Genomic DNA, 19267 nt, shown 5'->3' on the forward strand with positions numbered 1-19267 from the left:
TAGTATCTTTATGGTAGGTTGGATAGGGTAATTAAGATTATTGATACATAGTGGTGATTTGGTGTCAAGCGGATGTGGCGAAGCAACGAAGAAAGTTGTCTTTTCTGAATTAAGTTTGAGCCTAAAGGTTGTCATCCAGTGCTCCATCACGTTTATGGCTTCTGAAGCTTTAGGAATAGTTTCAGAGATAGAATTAACAAATGGGATGATGATCATAAAATCATCTGCATAACTAAATAGTTTTATCCCTAACTGGGTTAGCTGCGTGCCTAGTGAGGACATGTAGACGTTGAAGAGCAATGGAGATAGCGGAGACCCTTGTGGCACACCGGATGGATTGCTCCAGGTATCTGAAAGTTCATAATTAAAATGTACTTGATAAGTGCGGGACTTAAGGAAGCCAAGGAACCAATTCAGCACCTCGTCCCTGATACCAATGGCGTCTAGGCATTGCAGCAGTTTCCCGTGGTCTACTAGATCAAAGGCAGAACTCATATCGAATTGCATAACCAGGGCATTAAGGCCCTTACTAAACAGTAGGCGCAAATTGTCTAAAATAGCCGCAATTACTGTCTCAGTACTGAATAACGGTCTAAAACTGGATTGAGTTTCATGTAGGAAAGAGAACTGATCTAGATAATCCATCAGTTGGGTGTGTACCAATCCCTCCATAATTTTTACAATAAACGGAATGGATGCTACTGGTCTGTAGTTGGATATTATAGCTGAAGATTCTTTTCGATTTTTTAGAATTGGGGTTATTATTATGTGATCATTATTAGAGAGGAACTTCCCAGTTTTTAGGTTATGAGCCAAATATTGCATCAACGATAGTTTAAATACTAAAGGTGCCGCTTTCATGATTTCTGGGGGGCATGAGTCCAGAACGCAATAGGATTTAGAGTATTTGTTATATAGTCTGTTGTAATTGTTCCACTCTAAATCTTGAAAGGAGCTCCAGATCATGTCTGCCGGTGTATCATTTCCTTGGGTGATAGGTATCGGATAATCACTAGGGTCGTTTGTTGAACAATGAAGTGTAGTGCTAAGTCATTTGCAGAGGGTAACTTAGAGTTGTGTGTGGGTGTGGTGTAGCGAGCGGTGTCAAATAAATTTGTGATCAGGTTGAATAGCTCTTTTGTATTGATTCCTTGTGAACCATTACAAGATGAGTTGATTTTAATAGGCTGAATCAAAATTTTTTTCCTGAATCAGGCAGCACTAAAGGAGAGACTCAAATTCTGGACTGGATTTCAGTCCATCTCCTTAACCACTCAGCCATGACTACTACCTATTAAGAGAGGGAAATGTGTGAGGACTATTTCCATGACACAGTGATTCATTTCAGATAGTGGGCCTGGATAGGAGAGAGTGTCTGTTCCACAGTTTTATGTGTGCTTGCTAGTATTCTTTTGAACTGGGATCTAGATTAAAATTTCTTGGAGGGAAACGCATAAAAGCAAGCACTTAAGTCTGCCAGATTCCTCCAAGATATTTGCAGAACTCTGTATTAGTAAGTTAGCAATATATTTTTATTGTGAATTTGCAAGTTAAAGGCTATGATATATTAGCATTTTTCTATGGCTACACGAACCCACTAGGTAGAAAATCAGACGTATGTCTGTGAAAAGACTGATGGCAGAAAACACAAGAAAGCCGTCTCTGTCTGATCAGCCCGGTACTCTTCAATAATTCTTTTGTCTAAAGGAAATACCTGAGTATTTAAGAGAAATAAGAATATTTTTGTTAATCAAAGACTTAATGACTCATCTTCCTGCACTACATTTTATTCTTTAGAAGTTACCAGTAGTTTGACAGTTGTAAATTAATAGAACTGTCTTCTTGGAAGAAATTTTATGAAGGAAACTGGAGTCTTTTATAGGTTGTGATACCTTGTAATAAAACCTTCAGAAACAATGATCTGGCAAATGAATTTTCAAGATCACTCAGTCTCCTATTTCATAGGAAAGAAGAAACCTATTCAGTTTCTAAAAAAAATCTTACCTAATTGGGCATAAATGAAGGATATACCCTTATGCTTTGTTATTTCAAGAGGGAAGAAACCAAATTCCTAAGAGTACATGGGCAGTAAACACCCATATCAGAGAAGAAGGTAAAGGGAAAAATTTTTCATCAGGTTGCATCTGGAATTGGCAGTGGAGGAGAAAGGTACAGCTAAGAGCAGCTGATCTGAGGAATGGAGTTCTCTGGGGGGTGTATAAGGAGAGAGAAGTGAGGAGAGATATTGAGGGGTCTGCAGAATGTATTTATTTATTTCAATTTCTATCCCATTCTCCCAGAAGCTCAGAACGGATTACAAGTAGACATTCACAATCGTTTGAAAACAGACTAGTCATGACAACAAATAGGTTACAGTACACAATAACAAAGCTTATTCTAGAGACCAGACTGGTCATAGCGAAGAGTACTAGGAGAAGTATATTGAGGAGGCAGTTTTTAATGGCCCGATTGGCAGAAGCGGAAGAGCTTTACTGCTCTACGGAAGGTCATTAGTGAGTCTAGCGACCTGATCTGTGTGGGTAGTCGGTTCCATAGCTGAAGTAGGAAATGGCTGTAGGATTGTTTGTACGCTTGTAGGTCAGCAATAGGATCTTGAACTGTATGCAATGGTGGATAGGGAGCCAGTGAAATGATTTAAGGAGAGGGGTGACATGAATGTAGTGAGGTTGGTAGAAGATGAGTCGTGCAGCAGAATTTTGCACAAATTGCAAAGGGGAGAAACGACACTGCAGGAGACCAGTTAGAAGTAGATTGCAGTAATCTAAGCATGAGGTTACAAGAGTGTGGACAAGGGTCCGGGTAGCTTGTTCAGAGAGGAAGGGGTGAAATTTGGTGATGTTGAGATAGAAGTGACAGGCCTTAGCAGCTTTATATTTCTATGAGATAAAGCTTATATTGCTTTCAGTTCATACTGTTATAAAAGGATCAAAATTCTCTTTAGACTTGGTTCCAAATGTATTGAGTTAATGCAGTGAAAAAGATTACCTGTGCCCTCTTTGTTGACCTTCATTAACATGTATTTAAATAAGTAACATACACGACTACATTATTGCATTCAGTGTTCCTTTGTTGTATGTAAAAATAGTGAAGCACAGTAGAGTGACTACTCATTCCAAGAACATAGGTGATAACTCTTGTCAGAATAATAACACACCAGTATACATATATATAAGAATATAAGAATTGCCACTGCTAGGTCAGACCAGTGTTCCATCGTGCCCAGCAGTCCGCTCACGCGGTGGCCCTTAGGTCAAAGACCATTGCCCTATTTGAGTCTAGCCTTACCTGTCTATGTTCTGTTCCACTAAGAACTTATCTAACCTTTTCTTGAATCCCTGAAGGGTGTTTTCTCCTATAACAGCGTTCCAGTTTTCCACCACTCACTGGGTGAAGAAGAACTTCCTTATGTTTGTACGGAATCTATCCCCTTTTAACTTTTGAGTGCCCTCTCGTTCTCTCCACCTTGGAGAGGGTGAACAATCTCTCTTTCTCTACTAAACCAATTCCCTTCATTATCTTGAATGTTTCAATCATGTCCCCTCTGTCTCCTCTTTTCAAGGGAGAAGAGGCCCTCATTCTCTAGCCTCTCATTGTACGGCAACTTTCCCAGTCCCTTAACCATTTTTGTCGCTCTTCTCAGGACCCTTTCCAGTAGTACTATGTCCTTCTTAATGTACGGCGACCAGTGTTGGACGCAGTATTCCAGGTGGGGGTGTACCATGACCCGGTATAACAGCACAATAACCTTTTCCGATCTGTTTATGATCCCCTTCTTAATCATTCATAGCATTCTGTTTGCCCTTTATGCCACTGCCGCACATTGTGCGGACGGTTTCATTGACTTATCTACAAGTACGCCCAAGTCTCTTTCCTGGGGGCTCTCTCCGAGTATAGCACTGGACATCCTGTATTCATGCATAACATTTTTAAAACTTGATTTGTATGCTAAACATTGGTTGGAATTTCAGTCTTTATCGCTGGCTGCAGCAGTATTAGCTCCGATGCTCCTAGAATTCCAAAGAGCTTTGGAGCAAATACAACTGCGTCCAGTGTTAAAAAATAATAAAACAGAATTTCAATACAAGTAACCTGTAACCCGTTCTGAGCTCTTTGGGGATAGAAACCGAATTAAATGAATAAATAAAAGCATCTGATGAATACCTTTATCAAAGTCTGTTACAAAGATAAAAATGATGCCTTTTAAAAATGAAATTGGAATAGAAAAATGAGAAAAAGAAGATTCTACATAATAGAATTAATTTGCATCCTCTTACCTGGTAAGATGTTGTAATTGGTTTCTTGTTCACTTACGCCTATAACGGAATCATAGACATTGACAAAAGTGTTATCTGGATTAATAAAAATGTTTGCTACTGGTTTAGGAGAAATTGATGGCTTATAAAGTAGAGTTCTGCCTTGTCTGGGGTTCAATGGAGAGATCTTCCTTCTACCTCTATTTCTAGTCTTTCTTCTTTGGTTTCTAGCAGTTGTAGTATTTTCAGTTTGTGTGAAACTAATGTATAAGTTGACGAGCAAGAAAAAGCAGAGCAGAGTTATAGTCTTCATGTTTTGTTTTCTCTCACAAGCTGATTGCTATAATAGAAGAGAAAGAGTAATGCAGTGTTTAAAAACCAAGTATAACTTCACACAAAGGCCTAGATGCACTAAACATAATCGCTAATACCAACTGGATCATTGTTGGCCAATTGTGGAAGAGCGATATATGTACCAAAAAGATTGCATGCAAAAGATTTGTATGCAGGTACATCGTAATCCCTGTCTCTCTCGTCCGATTAATCGGTGTGAGAGCGACTGTCACACATGTGCAAAGCCGGCAAAGGGAAGCCTGAGCAGCTGAGAGACAGGGGAAGCTCAAAAGCAGCCTCCTGCCACTCAGCTGTGTGGAGCAGGAAACCTTTTTTTTTCTTTTTAATGGACAGATGTTTATCTGCCCCATTAAAAAAAGAAAAAAAGCCTTCCCCAACATCAGGAACCAACCAACCCCCCCTCCCCGCAACAGCAAAAAAGGCAGGCGGGATGCACACTCTCTCCTGCCAGTGGATGCTCCCCCGAACCCCACCCCTTCCTCCTGAAAAATAAAAAGGAGGAATGCCCACTCCGTCCTGTCATCGGTTTATCCCAAATTGGCTCCCCGAGGGCCTTAGACGTTTGAGCCAATCAGGACCTTAGGCTTTTCTCCATTCATCACATGGTGCACTGGGGAGGAGAATGCCTCTTATTTTTGACTGGCAGGCCTCAGAGTTGGAAGTTCTGTTCTTCCCTCTGGCTCCCAACATCTACAAAAGGTATTGAGTGGGGTTCAGGTGAGCATCTGGTGGCAGAAGGGAGTAGGCATTCCCTTCTGCTTTTTCTGTGGAGGAAGGGGGTCCCCATGCAAATGATCTGATCAGACACACGCCCACAAGCTATCCCATGGGTCTCTGCAGAACGATCCAGACGCATGTGCAGACTATCCTCTCTGCCTGGAGATTTGATCTACGCATGCGCTTGCTCTCCGCACAAGCTTGAGGTGAAAACAGAAGGTGGGGGGTAGCTGCACTCGCTGGCCCCACGAGAATCATAACAGAATACGCTTTGCAACCAGACTGGAACAACTAGCAGAACACACCATAGTGCAGCCCCGCATTAAACCCGCAGGTTAAAAACACGGGCTTGTAGAGAAGCAGGGCGGCAGAGAGCAGGGCGCTTTTTGCACAAGGGAGATGTTTTTTATTTTGACAGTTTCAGGGCTGGGATTTCAGGGCAGCAGAGAGCAGGACAGTCGGTAAGGATGTGAGCGACTGGTCCTCACCAGTCGCTTCTTTTGGGATCGGCCAGCCCAATCGCTGTTCCTTTGTTGGTTTAGTGAATCGCTTCCTTTCCTACTTTGCATGCCATTTCCCCTCATTTGCATGTGCAGATTGGACTGTGTGCAGATCGGATTGGCCAGATGGTTAGTGAATTGGGTAAGGGTTGGAGAAGGCTTGCAAAGCTTAGTAAATCATATGTGATTTTATCTTTCCTATTTACTTTTGGGACATGATTTACAATAATTTATGGTAATTTGATGTTTGTAAACTGCGCCAGATCAGGCAATATATTAAGCTCTCAATAAACAGTCTTTAATTAGTTTTGAATGAATGCTCATGGAGCCAGAAACCCAGCCCTGGAACTGGGAGGCCAAAGGATCAGGAGAAAACTGCCAAGTTCCCCCAAATATATTGCGACTCTTGGATGATAAATTGCAGGCTCTTGTCTGTATGAAATATTAGCATAAGTAACAGTATATGTCAAGTAAACACAAAAATTATAGTACTTTATAATGCATGTGCATACTTGCATGCTCCTCCCAAACTCCACCCCTGTATATACCCACAAGCAAAGTACACACATCGTATTAAAGTGCAGACTTTTGTACCATTCAGTATGTTATAAGATGTTATTTACTTGCATATGCGGCCATATCTGCACATAAATGACTGAAATACTGTAGGTTGGTATATTACTGCTTGAAGTATGCTTTCTCTAATACAGTGGAACCTTGGTTTATGAGCACAATACATTTCAGAAGCATGTTTGTAAACCTATTTACTCGTATATCAAAGCGAATTTCCCCATAGAAAGTTCCCCCTCCCATCCCCCCAGCAACCGGCGCTGCTCCACCCCACCCCCAAAAGATCCCCCCACCCCGAGGCCATTTGTGTGCTTCCACATCTTCCCCTGTGAACCAGCATGGCCCCCCTGCTCGCAAATGCTGCCCCCCTGCGCGAACAGGCATCCCTGCCCAAACTGAAAGCTTACCTCCCAATCTGGCACCGGCATCCCCAAGGCCTTCTGGCTTCCGTCTCTCTCCGAGATTCTCGGAGAGAATGAGAGCCAGAAGGTCTTGAGCAAGTGCAGATGCTCAAGGACCAGTCAGAGGAGAAGCATGATCCTCAGACACCAGCACCTCCTGTGGGTTGGTGCTGTGTGCTGGTACCACATTGGGGGTAAGCATTCAGTTTGGATGGACGGTGGATGCCGGTTCGGGGGAGGTGAACGTTCGCATTGGGGGTTGATGCTGATTCACAGGGGGGGCGGCGGCGTTTGTGGGTGGGGGGCTATGCCAGTTTGCGGGCAGGGAGACTCGGTTTGCGAGTCAAGATTTGCGAGAATGTTTTGCTCGTTTTGCAAAACACTCGTAAACCGAGGTTTGACTGTATAGGTTGCTGTCATAATGGCTGTCCCTAAGGAATCTACATGGGTACTCAAAAATGTCTGGAACCAGTAAAGGGTAGTATTTTAATTGAGGCACGTTTCCAGTAATGTCCCAGTTACCTAGTGCCAGGAGGGAGACTTTTGGACAGGCCTATTTTGAACGTAATTTCAAAGCACAGTGGTACCTCGGTTTACGAGTGCACCAGTTTGCGAGTGTTTTGCAAGACGAGCAAAACATTTGCAAAATTGGCGCCTCGGAAACCGAGCGTGGCTCAATTTACGAGCGCCCCCGCGATCCGGCACCCCCCCGATGCGATTGGGCATCCCCCCTCGCCGCTTCTTACCGTCATCTGGGCACCAGCATGTCCTGTGCGTTAGTGCCGGTGCCCGAAGATCAGCCTCCTCTTCTGCTGGGCCTTGAACATCTGTGCATGCTCAAGGCCTGCGAGTTCACGTTCTATCTTGGAGAGAACGTGAACTCGCAGGCCTTGAGCATGCGCAGATGCTCAAGGCCCAGCAGAAGAGGAGGCCGATCTTCGGGCACCGGCACCAACGCACAGGACATGCTGGTGCCAGTGCCTAGATGACGGTAAGAAGTGGCAGGAGAGGGGGTGCCGGATCGCGGCGAGGGGGGATGCCGGATCGCAGGGGGGGGCCCTTTGGGGGAAGCAATGCCGGTTCTCGTGGGGGGGGGGGGGACGTATCAAAGCGAGTTTCCATTATTTCCTATGGGGAAACTCGCTTTGATAAACGAGCATTTTGGATTACGAGCATGCTCCTGGAATGGATTATGCTCGTAATCCAAGGTACCACTGTACTACGGTATTTTATACCGTGTTTCCCTGAAAATAAGACCTACCCCAAAAATAAGCCCTAGTTGAATCAATCCCTGAAGCCCCCCTGAATGTCCCCAACACTCCTCGATTCACCGGTGGCAGCACTTCTCTCCCCTTGCACAGCATTTTTCCTTCCCTCCTTCCCATACCGCGTAGCAGAACCCCACCGACCTCCCACTGCAAGGCCGACATACCTCCGTTCCAAACAGCAGTGGTGGTAGCACTGATCAGGCTGTTTTGCGGCCTTTCCCTCCAGGGCCTTCCCATCCCTTTGCTGCATCACATCATCATCTTCAGTGACACGGCCCAGGGAAGGCCCCAGTGGAGAGGCCGTGAAGCAGCTTGGAACGGAGGTATGTCAGCCTTGCGATGGGAGGATTGGCAGGGTTCTCCTGCACGGGGGGATGGGAGAGATGGTAAAATGTGTAGGGGGATGGGTTGACGGGATCATCGGGGTTCTGCTGCATGGGGGAGTGTTTTCGTATTATCTGTACACCACCCCCAAATTAGTGAAGATCACCCACTGCAGCAGTCCTGTGATTTCTAGCCCCAAATGCAAGCTTTAATTGGGCTGTGACACCCCAAACACTGAGTGTAACAGTCTTTTAAAAGTTGTCAAAATAGTGCCAGACACACTTCAGCCCAGGCTTCCATTACAGTAAGCAGGCAATGGCTTATCCTTTGGAGCTATTTGGCATTGTAGTTACCTCAGCAAAGCCCACAAAGATCTCAAGACTTGTTTTTATTTCAGAAATGTTGTGACATCTAAGATTCAGGTTGTTTAAGGATGGTCTGTAATTTGTTAACCATTTAAAACTCTATTTTATAAGGGAGATGTGGCATACAAGAACAATGCGTAGATTAGATCTAACGCAACACATTGAAATTGCTTTCGGGGTTCTGCTGCATGGGGGGATGGGAGAGAGGGATAGAAAGATACCGCACAAGGGGATGGGTGAGAGATTACATTACATTAGAGATTTCTGTTCCGCCATTGCCTTGCGGTTCAAGGCGGATTACAAAAGAATTACAAAAAATGTATTACATGCAGAAGATATCTGGTAATTTCTAGAGGAGATAAAGAGTAGATGAGGTTGCTTTGGGGCAGGGGGAAGGAGCTAGCGGTATTAAGTCATTTGCAGGAATTTCTTGAAGAGTAGAGTCTTTATTTCTTTTCTGAATGTTTTGTAGTCTGGGGTCATAATTAGTAGATTGGAGATTTGGTTGCCGAGTTTTGCTGCTTGTGTGGCTAGGAGACCATCATATAGTTTTTTCCATTTGACTTCTTTGGGGGGTGCATGAAAGGAGTGTGGGTTTTCCTATGTCTAGTTGATATAGTTTGGATGAGGCGGTTGTTCGGGTAGGTTGGGCTGTCGCCGTTTATGGTTTTAAATAGTAGGCAGTAGGATTTGAATAGTATTCTTGCTGGAATTGGAAGCCAGTACACACAAAAAAAATAAGACATCCCCCAAAAATAAGCCCTAGTGCGTTTTTTTGTCTTATTTTCAGGAAAATACGATAGTATCTGGAGGGCCTAGCATTTAGAGCAAGAGTTGCAGTGGGTGCCTTGGCTTAACGTCCAGTGCACTGACCACTAGGCCATTTTTGTTCACATGCTGCCAGACATCCTTGCCCATGTTTTATTCTGTTTTTGGCGTTCATAAATTGGGTGTTTTATTTTGGGAAATGGCTGTTCATTTTGAATGCTCATATATTTTTGAACAGGAAACCCCCCTGTTGTTAAATGGGTCTAAGACAGGGGTAGGCAATTCCGGTCCTTGAGAGCCGGAGCCAGATCAGGTTTTCAGGATATCCACAATAAATAGGCATGAGATAGATTTACATCTCAAGGAGGCAGTGCATGCAAATCCATCTCATACATATTCATGGTGGAAATCCTGAAAACCTGACCTGGCTCCGGCTCTCGAGGACCGGAATTGCCTACCCCTGGTCTAAGACATTATTTTTTGAACATTATGCGCAAGATGTCCCAATTCTGCCTCCCACAGTTCTAGGGAGAGCTGTTTCAAACAGGAAGTAGCTTCTTTGAAAATGCTGAAATCAAATAAGTAACTCTCCCCCCCCCCCACCCTTTACAAAACCGTAGTGTGGTAGTATCAGTTCCGATGCTCATAGGACGTCTATGAGTGTCGGAGCTGTTACAGCCGCAGCCGGCGCTAAAAACCACACTACGATTTTGTAAAAGAGGGAGGGAGGGGTTGTAAAAGTGAATTAGCAAACAAATTCATATCAATGTTCATGATCTTGTAGATTACATTGCAAACATACAAAAGATTTCTGTGTCTGCAGACTTTAATGTTTTATTGTTTTTCTCGACTTCATTTTTTATCATGTTAAGATATATAGTTAGAAACAAACTAAAATATGTTTCTGTGATTTAAACAGTCACCACGGTTGGCTTATTGCCTACAAAGGTTTTATCCGTTATATGTAGAATTCTGACCATTTTGTTAATTTTATAAGCTTAATGTTTTCTATTTTTTTTCTTTGTATCAGGGAAACATTTTTATAGAATATTTTTCTAATGAACTAATTATTCTAAAATTGTCATCTGCATTCCTGTCCCGTGACAACTTTTTTAGTGGGCATTAAGAAACGGAGCTCTAGTCATCCTTGACTGTTTTTCATTTACCCTACTACTAAAAATCCATCTTTCAATATAATCTCACTGAAAATCAACATCGGAGAAATCATAGTTAACCATTTCAAACAATGCACGTCAAGGGTTTATGTTGCATAATTGTTTTAAATTTAGAACACTGTAATTAACCTAATAGTTGCACATTCCTAGAATTTAGTTAAGTGCTAAACATGCAAAATAGCCAAATATAACACATTGCAGTTGTAACCATTCTGCTTTAAGTACCATGCTAAAGCAGTAGTTTAAAATTGAAAAGGATGTTTACCTGGAAATCTAACCTAACTGCAGATTCTGCTTGGTATCATTTAGGATCCAGTTGCAAAATGGAACAAAATCAGGCTATTTTTTTTTTTTTATAAAAACAAGATAGAGAATAGGGGATGTTCAGACATGCTAGCTGGTTTCTTAGGAAGGCTTGGAAGTAGCGTCTTCCCCTGAGGTTATGATCGTTCTGAACTGTGCAGAAGGAAACAGTCTACTGTTTTGTGAAGACGAAAAGCAAAAGCCTCATTGAGGGATGAGTAGAAACTAGTACAATGCATGTTGGTCCTTTGGATGACAAGGCACAGCTGGAAAATCTTTTGCCACATACAGTAGTATGCTTATAGAAGATTTTCGAAGGACCTGGAAAACATTTGCAGCTAATGTCATTTCCAAGTGGGATTGCCCAGATATCCAAACATAACAGTTTCTATGTAGTCTCTGATTGCTGTACTTGAACGAACCAAAATTTTCCCTAAATTCAGTGTATTTTCATAACCACTCCTCTCCCCTTCCTCCTCCTCTTCACCACACACAGTAGACTGGAAAATGATACTTAGTGATCCCCAAGGAATAAAAATGCAATTTTTAAATGTACATTTGATGAAATCAAAACATGCTGCACAGAAGGATAACGGAAACCGTTTCATATCCCTTTAATTTCTTTCTTTCTTGACCTTTTATTTTGCAAGCGTAATCATACTCTGAAACACGACACCAAAGCATATAGGTCTCTATAAGCTAAACTACGGCAAACATATGAACCCCGAGTATGAAAAGAATAGAAAGGACAGGGTACTTTACCACAAGATTTAAGTCTGCAAGTAAGACCAGTTCCCTCAGGCTTAGCTTGGGTTTCTGTAGACTGCAGAGGGCTTGTCAGACTTTGTCTGCTTTGCCTCAACTAGGAGAAATGTTTAAAGAGAATGGATGTGCCTGTGTATTCTGCAGCCTTAGCCTTAAAAACATTTTTTTTTTTTTTTGGAGGGGGGTGTTAATGTGTTTTGAAGATGTACAAATTAAACAAGTTGTGGTATGTATGGTACCGTAATTTAGTTTGTTGTAATTCCTGGTCATGACATGTATAATACCTATCTACTAGACACTTTGTACAATCATTTGGGGTTGAATCTGTCTCTCTTTTATCTCAAGTTAGGATGATAATTTTTCTTCATCCCCTACCAAGAATATCTATTTAATGAAGGTTACTGGTTGGAGTTCTATTCTTGTGTTAGAAATGCTATAGTTGGGGGGGTATTTGCTTGGATTTGCATTTATATCTAAGTTCTAAAATGCAATTACAAAAAAACACAAAAATTACTTTGAACAATATCCAGGTCAGAAGATGCACATTCAGCAACGAGTACAGTGTGATTTGTCTGTTTACTTGTAAAGTAGCCCCAGTGACATATAGGCACCAAGGCCCGGATTCTATACACGGCGGCCCGAGTGTAGGCGGCTAACTGTTGCCTAACCAGCCAATCGGGACACACGATTTCTAAAAAAAAACAAAAAACCTCCCAAGGCAGGCCACCTACACTGGAGGCATCTCCAGGAGCATAGGGAGGCGCGCAAGCTCGCCTACAGCTAGGCATGGGTGTTGCTTGGTCCAGAAGTAGTGTTAGGTGGACCTAGACGGCCATACATGTCTCTAGGCCACGGTAGATGCGTACAATGTAGGGCAGCAAAATGCTGGCGTATATTGTAAGCAGACGTGCCCGCTCAGCTCATCGTAGCAAGATTCCGATTGGCCAGATTCTCTAGGCCCCTCCGATGGGGGGTGGCCTAGGGGATCTGGCCAATCGGAATCTTAGTCCACTCCCAGTGCATCCCAGAATGCACTGGGAGATGGTCCTGATTCCAGTTGGCCCAGGTGCCTAAGGCCCCTCCTACAGGAGGGGCCTTAAACGCCTGGGCCAATCAGGCCTTTAGGCCATTGCAGCAGAGGCAGGCTGTCCGGACACAGACAGGAGCTGTCCAGCTGGCCATGGATTCCAGGTTAGGGGGGGTCCTGGTAGGGGTGGGGGCAAACTTTCAGAGGGGGTGAGGAGTGTTGACAAGAGGGACTGGGCATCCCTCCTGCCGGCAATGTACAGGGGGTGGTGGAAGGCTCCGGCAGCAGTGATTGGGCCTATGTGGATCAATGCCTGTGTGGAACACTGTCAAAGGCTTTGCTAAAAATCTAAATACACCACATCTAGCACAGTCCCTCTATCCAATTCTTTGGTCACTGAGTCAAAGAAAAGATTTGTCTGATAAGACCTGCCTCTGCTGAACCCATGTTGCTTCGGGTCCTGTAATCTACTGAATCCCACAAACTTCACCATTCTTTGTTTTAAAAGTATTTCCATTAATTTACTTACCACAGAAGTCAGACTTATCGGCGTGTAGTTCCCGATTTCTTCCTTACTTCTACTTTTGTGGAGAGGGACCTTATTTGCCCTTCTCCAGTCCTCTGGACCACTCCCAACTCTAGAGAAGCATTTAAAAAGATCAGTCAGCAGAGCCGTCAGAACTTCCCTAAGTTCCTTCGGTACCCTCGGATGTGCACCATCTGGCCCAATCACTTTGTCCACCTTTAGTTTAACTAGCTCATCAAACACAATCCTCTGAAAATTGTGTGAAAATTACTACACCTTCATCCTTATTTGCATTTGTCTTCTACAGTCCCACTCCCAGCGCTTCAACTGTGAACCAGAACAGAAATATTTGTTAGGCAATTCAACCTTATCTTTATCAGCTTCTGCATATTTCTCCACTTCTTCTTATCATTAATATATCTAAAAAAAATTTGTTTTGACTTCTCTATTTTACTGTGTTGGCTATTTTTTCTTCCATTTGCATCTTTGCTTTCCTGACTACTCAACCAGCCTCTGCTAACTTTTCCAGATATTTTTGCCCATCTTCCTTTTTCTGTGTTCTTCTGTAGTTTATGAAAGCTAACCTTTTTTTCCTTACCTTCTCAGCTACTGCTTTTGAGAACCAAAGAGGCCTCTTTTTCCCTTCTTACTTTTACTTACTTTCCTTACAAAATGGTTTATTGCCCTTACAATCGCTCCTTTTAGTTTTGCCCACTGCTTCCCTACTTCTTCCAGATGTTCCCATCCAGACAAGAATCCCATGACATAGTCCCCTATTTTAACAAAATTAGTTGTTTTTTTTAAAGTCTAGAACCTTTACTTTTTTATGAGCCCTCTCTATAAAACTATGTTAATATTAAACACTGGATGCCAGATGATCACCCTCTGTAATATCAGAAACATTTTCCCCATTTGTAAGCACTGAGTCCAGTATGGCAGGACTTGGGTGTGATAGTATGTGATGATCTTAAGGTGGCCTACATGTTAAAAAGGTGACAGCGAAATCTAGAAGGATGCTAGGGTACTTAAGAGAAAGGAAGTATTGGCAGTAGGAAGAAGGAGGTATTGATAAGACTTTGGTGAGACCTCATTTAAAATATTGTGTACAATTCTGGAGGCCACACCTTCAAAAAGATATAAAAAGGATGGAGTTGGTCCAGAGGAAGGCTACTAAAACGGTGCCTGGTCTTCGTGATAAGGCGTATGGGGACAGACTTAAAGATCTCAATCTGTATACTTTGGAGGAAAGGTGAGAGAGGGGAGATATGATAAAGACGTTTAAATACCTACGTAATGTAAATGTGCATGAGTCGAGTCTCTTATATTTGAAAGTAAACAATGCAATGAGAGGGCATAGGATGAAGTTAAGAGGTGATAGGCTCCAGAGTAATCTAAGGAAATACTTTTTTACAGAAAGGGTGGTAGATGCATGGAACAATCTCCTGAAAGAAAAGGCCTGGTATAGGCATGTGGGATCTCTTAGAGAGAGGAAGAGATAATGGTTACTGTGGATGGGCAGACTGGATGGGCCATTTGGCCTTTATCTGCCATCATATTTCTATATTTCTGTTAGAAAAATAAAATTGGCAGATAAAGGTAGTAATAAGTTTTTTGATTTGGTGATCTGAATATTTTAATTTTTGGAATTTTAAGGGGTTGATATTCAAAGGGATTTAACTGGTCAAAAGTCAAAAGTAGCTATTAGCTAGTTAACCCCCCCCTTTATAAAACTACGCTAGTGTTTTTAGTGCTGGCCATGATGGTAACAGCTCTGCCACTCATAGAATGGCAGAGTTTAAATTTTGGGGGTTCCCAGTTCAATTTGTGTTTACTTATTTTTGTTTCTAATTTGTGATCCCTTGTTCTGTATTTGGTGAGGGTTTGTCAGCGTGATAGTAATGACAGGTGGGGTGTTTGAAGGAATGGGACTCGGCGAGTCCTCCTTTACTTTCTTCTCTATGCACCAGCATTGGCCCTGACCTTTGCTGTAGCTGATGGGGATTCCCAAGCACCCGCCAGCTGATATCCTCCTCCAAAGGTGGCTGGAACTCCCTTCTTCCAAGTGTGACTGTCGTTGGCAGCATCCTTAAACCACTGAGGTGCCTGCATCTGTGACTTAGGGACATTGCTGCTGCTTAACCAAGCTTGGTAAAAGGGAGTTTTCACAACCTTTGGAGGAAGTCTTCAGCTGATAGAGCTTGAGGATCCTCATCAGCGGAGAGGTAGATCTGGGAGTCGTCAGCATAGAGGTGATACTGGAAACCATGAGAGGAGATAAGTGCTCCAAATGAGCAGGTGTAGATTGAGAAGAGGAGTGGTCCCAGGGCAGAGCCTTGAGGTACACCAATTGATAGTGGGATGGCTGTGGAGAAGGAACCACTGTTATATACACTGAAGGTACAATGGGAGAGATAGGAAGAAAACCAGGAGACAGCAGAATGCAGGGATCCCAGTGAGGACAGCATATCAAGGAGTAGGTGGTGATCAACAGTATCAAAGGCTGCAGATAAATTGAGAAGAATGAGGAGAGACTCTGGATCTAGCCAGGAACAGGTCATTGGATGTTTTAGTAAGGGCAGTTTCTATGGAATGCAGTGGGCGGACTATTTGGCTAAATGTCATTAAGAGCATTTGCTCCTTAATACGGGCATAAGGGATTGACCATCATGAGAACGGGCTACTGGGCTTGATGAACAATTGGTCTGACCCAGTAAGTATATTCTTAATGTTGTTATATTTTATAATTTCATTAGAGGCCCTGGAAGAGACCCACTTACAAAGTATGTGTTCTTCCCTATTAATATTTCCAAATTAATAAAATTGCAATTTATTATTTGAAAATAGCTCCCTACCTGTAGCATAATTAAATGAAATAGCACATTCTGAAGTTTATGGGGAAAGGTAAGGATGAAATGGGTTTGACGTCTGTCCCTGTGCCCTTTTTCAAGGCTGTCTTCTGTCTTGGTATTCTTCTAAATTCCATCTAGTAGATCCTCCTCCATTGCTGTTCCACTATCGTTCCACTGCTCTTTCAAATGATATTTAACAACCCTACACATTAGAGATATTTGAATCTGAAAAACAGTGAAAATTTGTATAAATGCATAAATCCATATTTTTGGGATGGTCATATCTTCAGCTTCACTTGACTGTAAAAGCTCATATTGCAAATCTGGGAAGTACCTCATGCTACATGTCTGCTGGTAAAGTTGTACCCTCAGCTGACTTACCTACCAGCAGCAGTATGGAGCCAAACTGTACCAAAAATATTCATTCATGAATTTTTTTGCCTAGTTTGCTGACCTGTAGAAATGGAAACACGTTTGCAAAAGACTTCAAACTTGGCACAGAAATTTGCCCCAAGGCGTTGTACCAAACTGCGAAATTTCAGACTCCTGGGTAGTTTCCTTCTGCCGCAGTGCTTAAGCAAAGTTGACGTTTTAGGTCACACGAGGCATGGGAGTGGATCAATTGCTTTTGTTCAACCACCCCTAGCTCCTGACCAAATTGAGATAGATCTGAAAATTTTTGCAGAGTTTCATTTGAGACCTAGACAACACCCCTGTAAAATTTGGTTGGATTTCAAGGGGGTCGAACGTGGGTTCCTGGTCCACCCATACCTCATTTCTGTGGTTACAAACAATCAAAGTAGTTTAAATATTATGTAAAGGCACTTATTTTGTTCCTGGAGCAACAGAAGATTAAGTGACTTGTTATGGACGTACGCTGGTAGGTCTAGTCTCAGTTAGGGCGCTGGTCTTTGACCTAAGGGCTGCCGCGTGAGCGGACTGCTGGCCACGATGGACCACTGGTCTGACTCAGCAGCGGTAATTCTTCTATTCTTATGTCCAGAGTCACAGGGAGCTGTAGTGGGACTCGAACCCAGTTTCCCAGGTACTTGGACCTCTGCACTAACCATTAGGCTTCTCCTTCACTGCTATTGTCAGTACCATTTTTACATTAAGGACTGCCAGCATAGTGTTGATTCTGCCCTCTGGAATGTCCCCAAAAGAGCTAATTTGCCGTTCAGCACTAATAGGTTAATTTCAGTGGCACTAACCAGTTAAGTGCTTTGAAAATTAGTAGTTAGCCCCAAACAGGCAATTTAGCCATCCAGGAGTTAATGGCCAGTGAAATTGCTCTGAATATCAACCCTCTTGGAAACACCAGCTTTTTGTATTGTGTTGATTTAGGAGTAGAGATATGAGCTGTAATGTTTCTATCGTGTGTTTTTGTGATACAAGCTTACTCATCCTAATTTAGCTTTCTCTCTAGTTAAAAAGCACCATGCATTGCTCAGCATCAAAGGTACTACAATAAGGTACTACAGTAGTTCATGAAACGTGAACTAAGCATCTACTTTATTAGTACTGCATTTTCAAGTTTCCTTGCCTGCTGAAGAAATCCTAATATTTTTAACAGATTTTGTTATTCATTCTCTCTGGTTCATGATATCAAGCTAAGGTTTGGCAGAGAGGTATATGGGTAACAGCTGTTGTGGTTTAAAACTTGGGACAAACCTGGTTATATCTTTATAATGATCGCTTAATCGTGTTTTGGAAACTATATGGGTCCAAACATTTTTTGCCTTCATATGTCCCACATTGTTTCTCGATTTATTTTTGATTTATTTATTTTTTTCTTTTTGCAAACACAGACCCAAAACAATTTAACAGCAATGCAACAAGCTGCTATTCACTAAAGGGTATTAACGCTTGTGTTTAGCACACAGTTACCATCAAGTTAGCTGTACCGTAGCCCAGTGCAGCATATTGCTCAAAATATCAAAAGGAGCTTCATTAAATATGTGGTTAGCACAAACCACATTAAAAGGGCAGTCCTGTAACAGAATGTCACGTGTGTACACATAAATCTACAGTACTGTCATTTATACAGGTACAGAGGCGTAATAAGGGGTGTGTGGTCCACCCCGGGCACAGTCGTCCTCAGAGCGCTCGCACACGCCCCTTCCCCAGTGCCTTTTTCTCTAGTATGTACTAGTGGCCAAATTCCGGTTACGTGATTGCAAAGTTCTGGAAGGAGCTGTATTGGATGATCCCAGTCCAGGACCTGCAACGATAGGGTTAGTTGGGTTAAAGGAACGATATAAAATGAGGGGGAAATCCCTGGATACTTGTGAATGAAGATCCCAGCAATGTTTTGAAATGAGAGCAAGGTTTGGAGGATCAGGAAGAAACTGCTGGCTCAAAAGCCCTTAGTACAGTACTATCCAACCTTTTTCAAGTAAAGGGCCATAGTGTGAATACAAGAAAGCTCTGAAGGCCACCAAAAGATTTCAAGCTAACACATGTAAGCCTATACTACAATAGTTAAATGCATCATTCAACATTCTGTTTCCATCACGCACTTTGCTGTGTTTAGCAAAACCATGCTCTGAATAAAAGTGTTTCATGGTTTCTCTAGTTTTGTCATACCACTGCAGTACACATGTATCAAAAAATGAATCCTGACCGTTGACCTTTCCTGTGGCCATATGTACATATGGCATAGGCATAGTAGGTCCTACACCTTCCCTACACTGGCCTTTGTCCATGTCCAGACTACAGCAATTCATTTACATTTAGTGCACTATTAAAGCAGGTAAGATTGAATTGAACAGATTTCCAGGACTTGAGGAACATTTCGATAAACTATTTGAGGGCCACAAAGGATGACTTTGGGAGCCGCGCATTGGAGACCAATGTCTTAGTACATCTATATCTACAGGCATTGCCTTTGGGAGGAGTTTTGCTAGAATGAGCAGTATGTACAGCCTTAGAGGAAGGAGGCTCTCTTTTCCGCTGTCTGTCATGAGAGGGAGCACAGGGAGCAGCACAGGGTTTGAACCCACAAGCTCGGGATGCTGAGGCTCTAGCTCTAACCACTACACCACATTCTTCTCCACAAAGAGAGAGGGGTGGGTTAAGTAG

The 19267-nt window shown here is 42.7% G+C and overlaps 2 protein-coding genes across 7 annotated transcripts in view; one reads left to right on the plus strand and one right to left on the minus strand.

The window, feature by feature from the left end:
• Positions 1–13654, minus strand: part of ECM2 (extracellular matrix protein 2) — a 46882-nt gene extending 33228 nt beyond the window's left edge. For 2 of the 4 annotated variants that reach the window (XM_033926051.1, XM_033926048.1), the window contains exons 1-2: positions 11782–11900; positions 4296–4614 (exon numbers count right to left, since the gene is read on the minus strand). In XM_033926051.1, coding sequence (XP_033781942.1) covers positions 4296–4587 — 292 coding nt within the window. In that variant the 5' untranslated portion in view covers positions 4588–4614; positions 11782–11900. Of the gene's footprint in view, positions 1–4295; positions 4615–10981; positions 11230–11781; positions 11901–13340 lie in introns of those variants that run through there. The other 2 variants (XM_033926050.1, XM_033926049.1) reach the window with 2 other exon arrangements.
• Positions 1–19267, plus strand: part of CENPP (centromere protein P) — a 366797-nt gene that overhangs the window by 247033 nt on the left and 100497 nt on the right. The window lies entirely within an intron of this gene.

The sequence above is a fragment of the Geotrypetes seraphini genome, chromosome 17, assembly GCF_902459505.1.
Source record: "Geotrypetes seraphini chromosome 17, aGeoSer1.1, whole genome shotgun sequence".
NCBI classification, from domain to species: domain Eukaryota; kingdom Metazoa; phylum Chordata; class Amphibia; order Gymnophiona; family Dermophiidae; genus Geotrypetes; species Geotrypetes seraphini.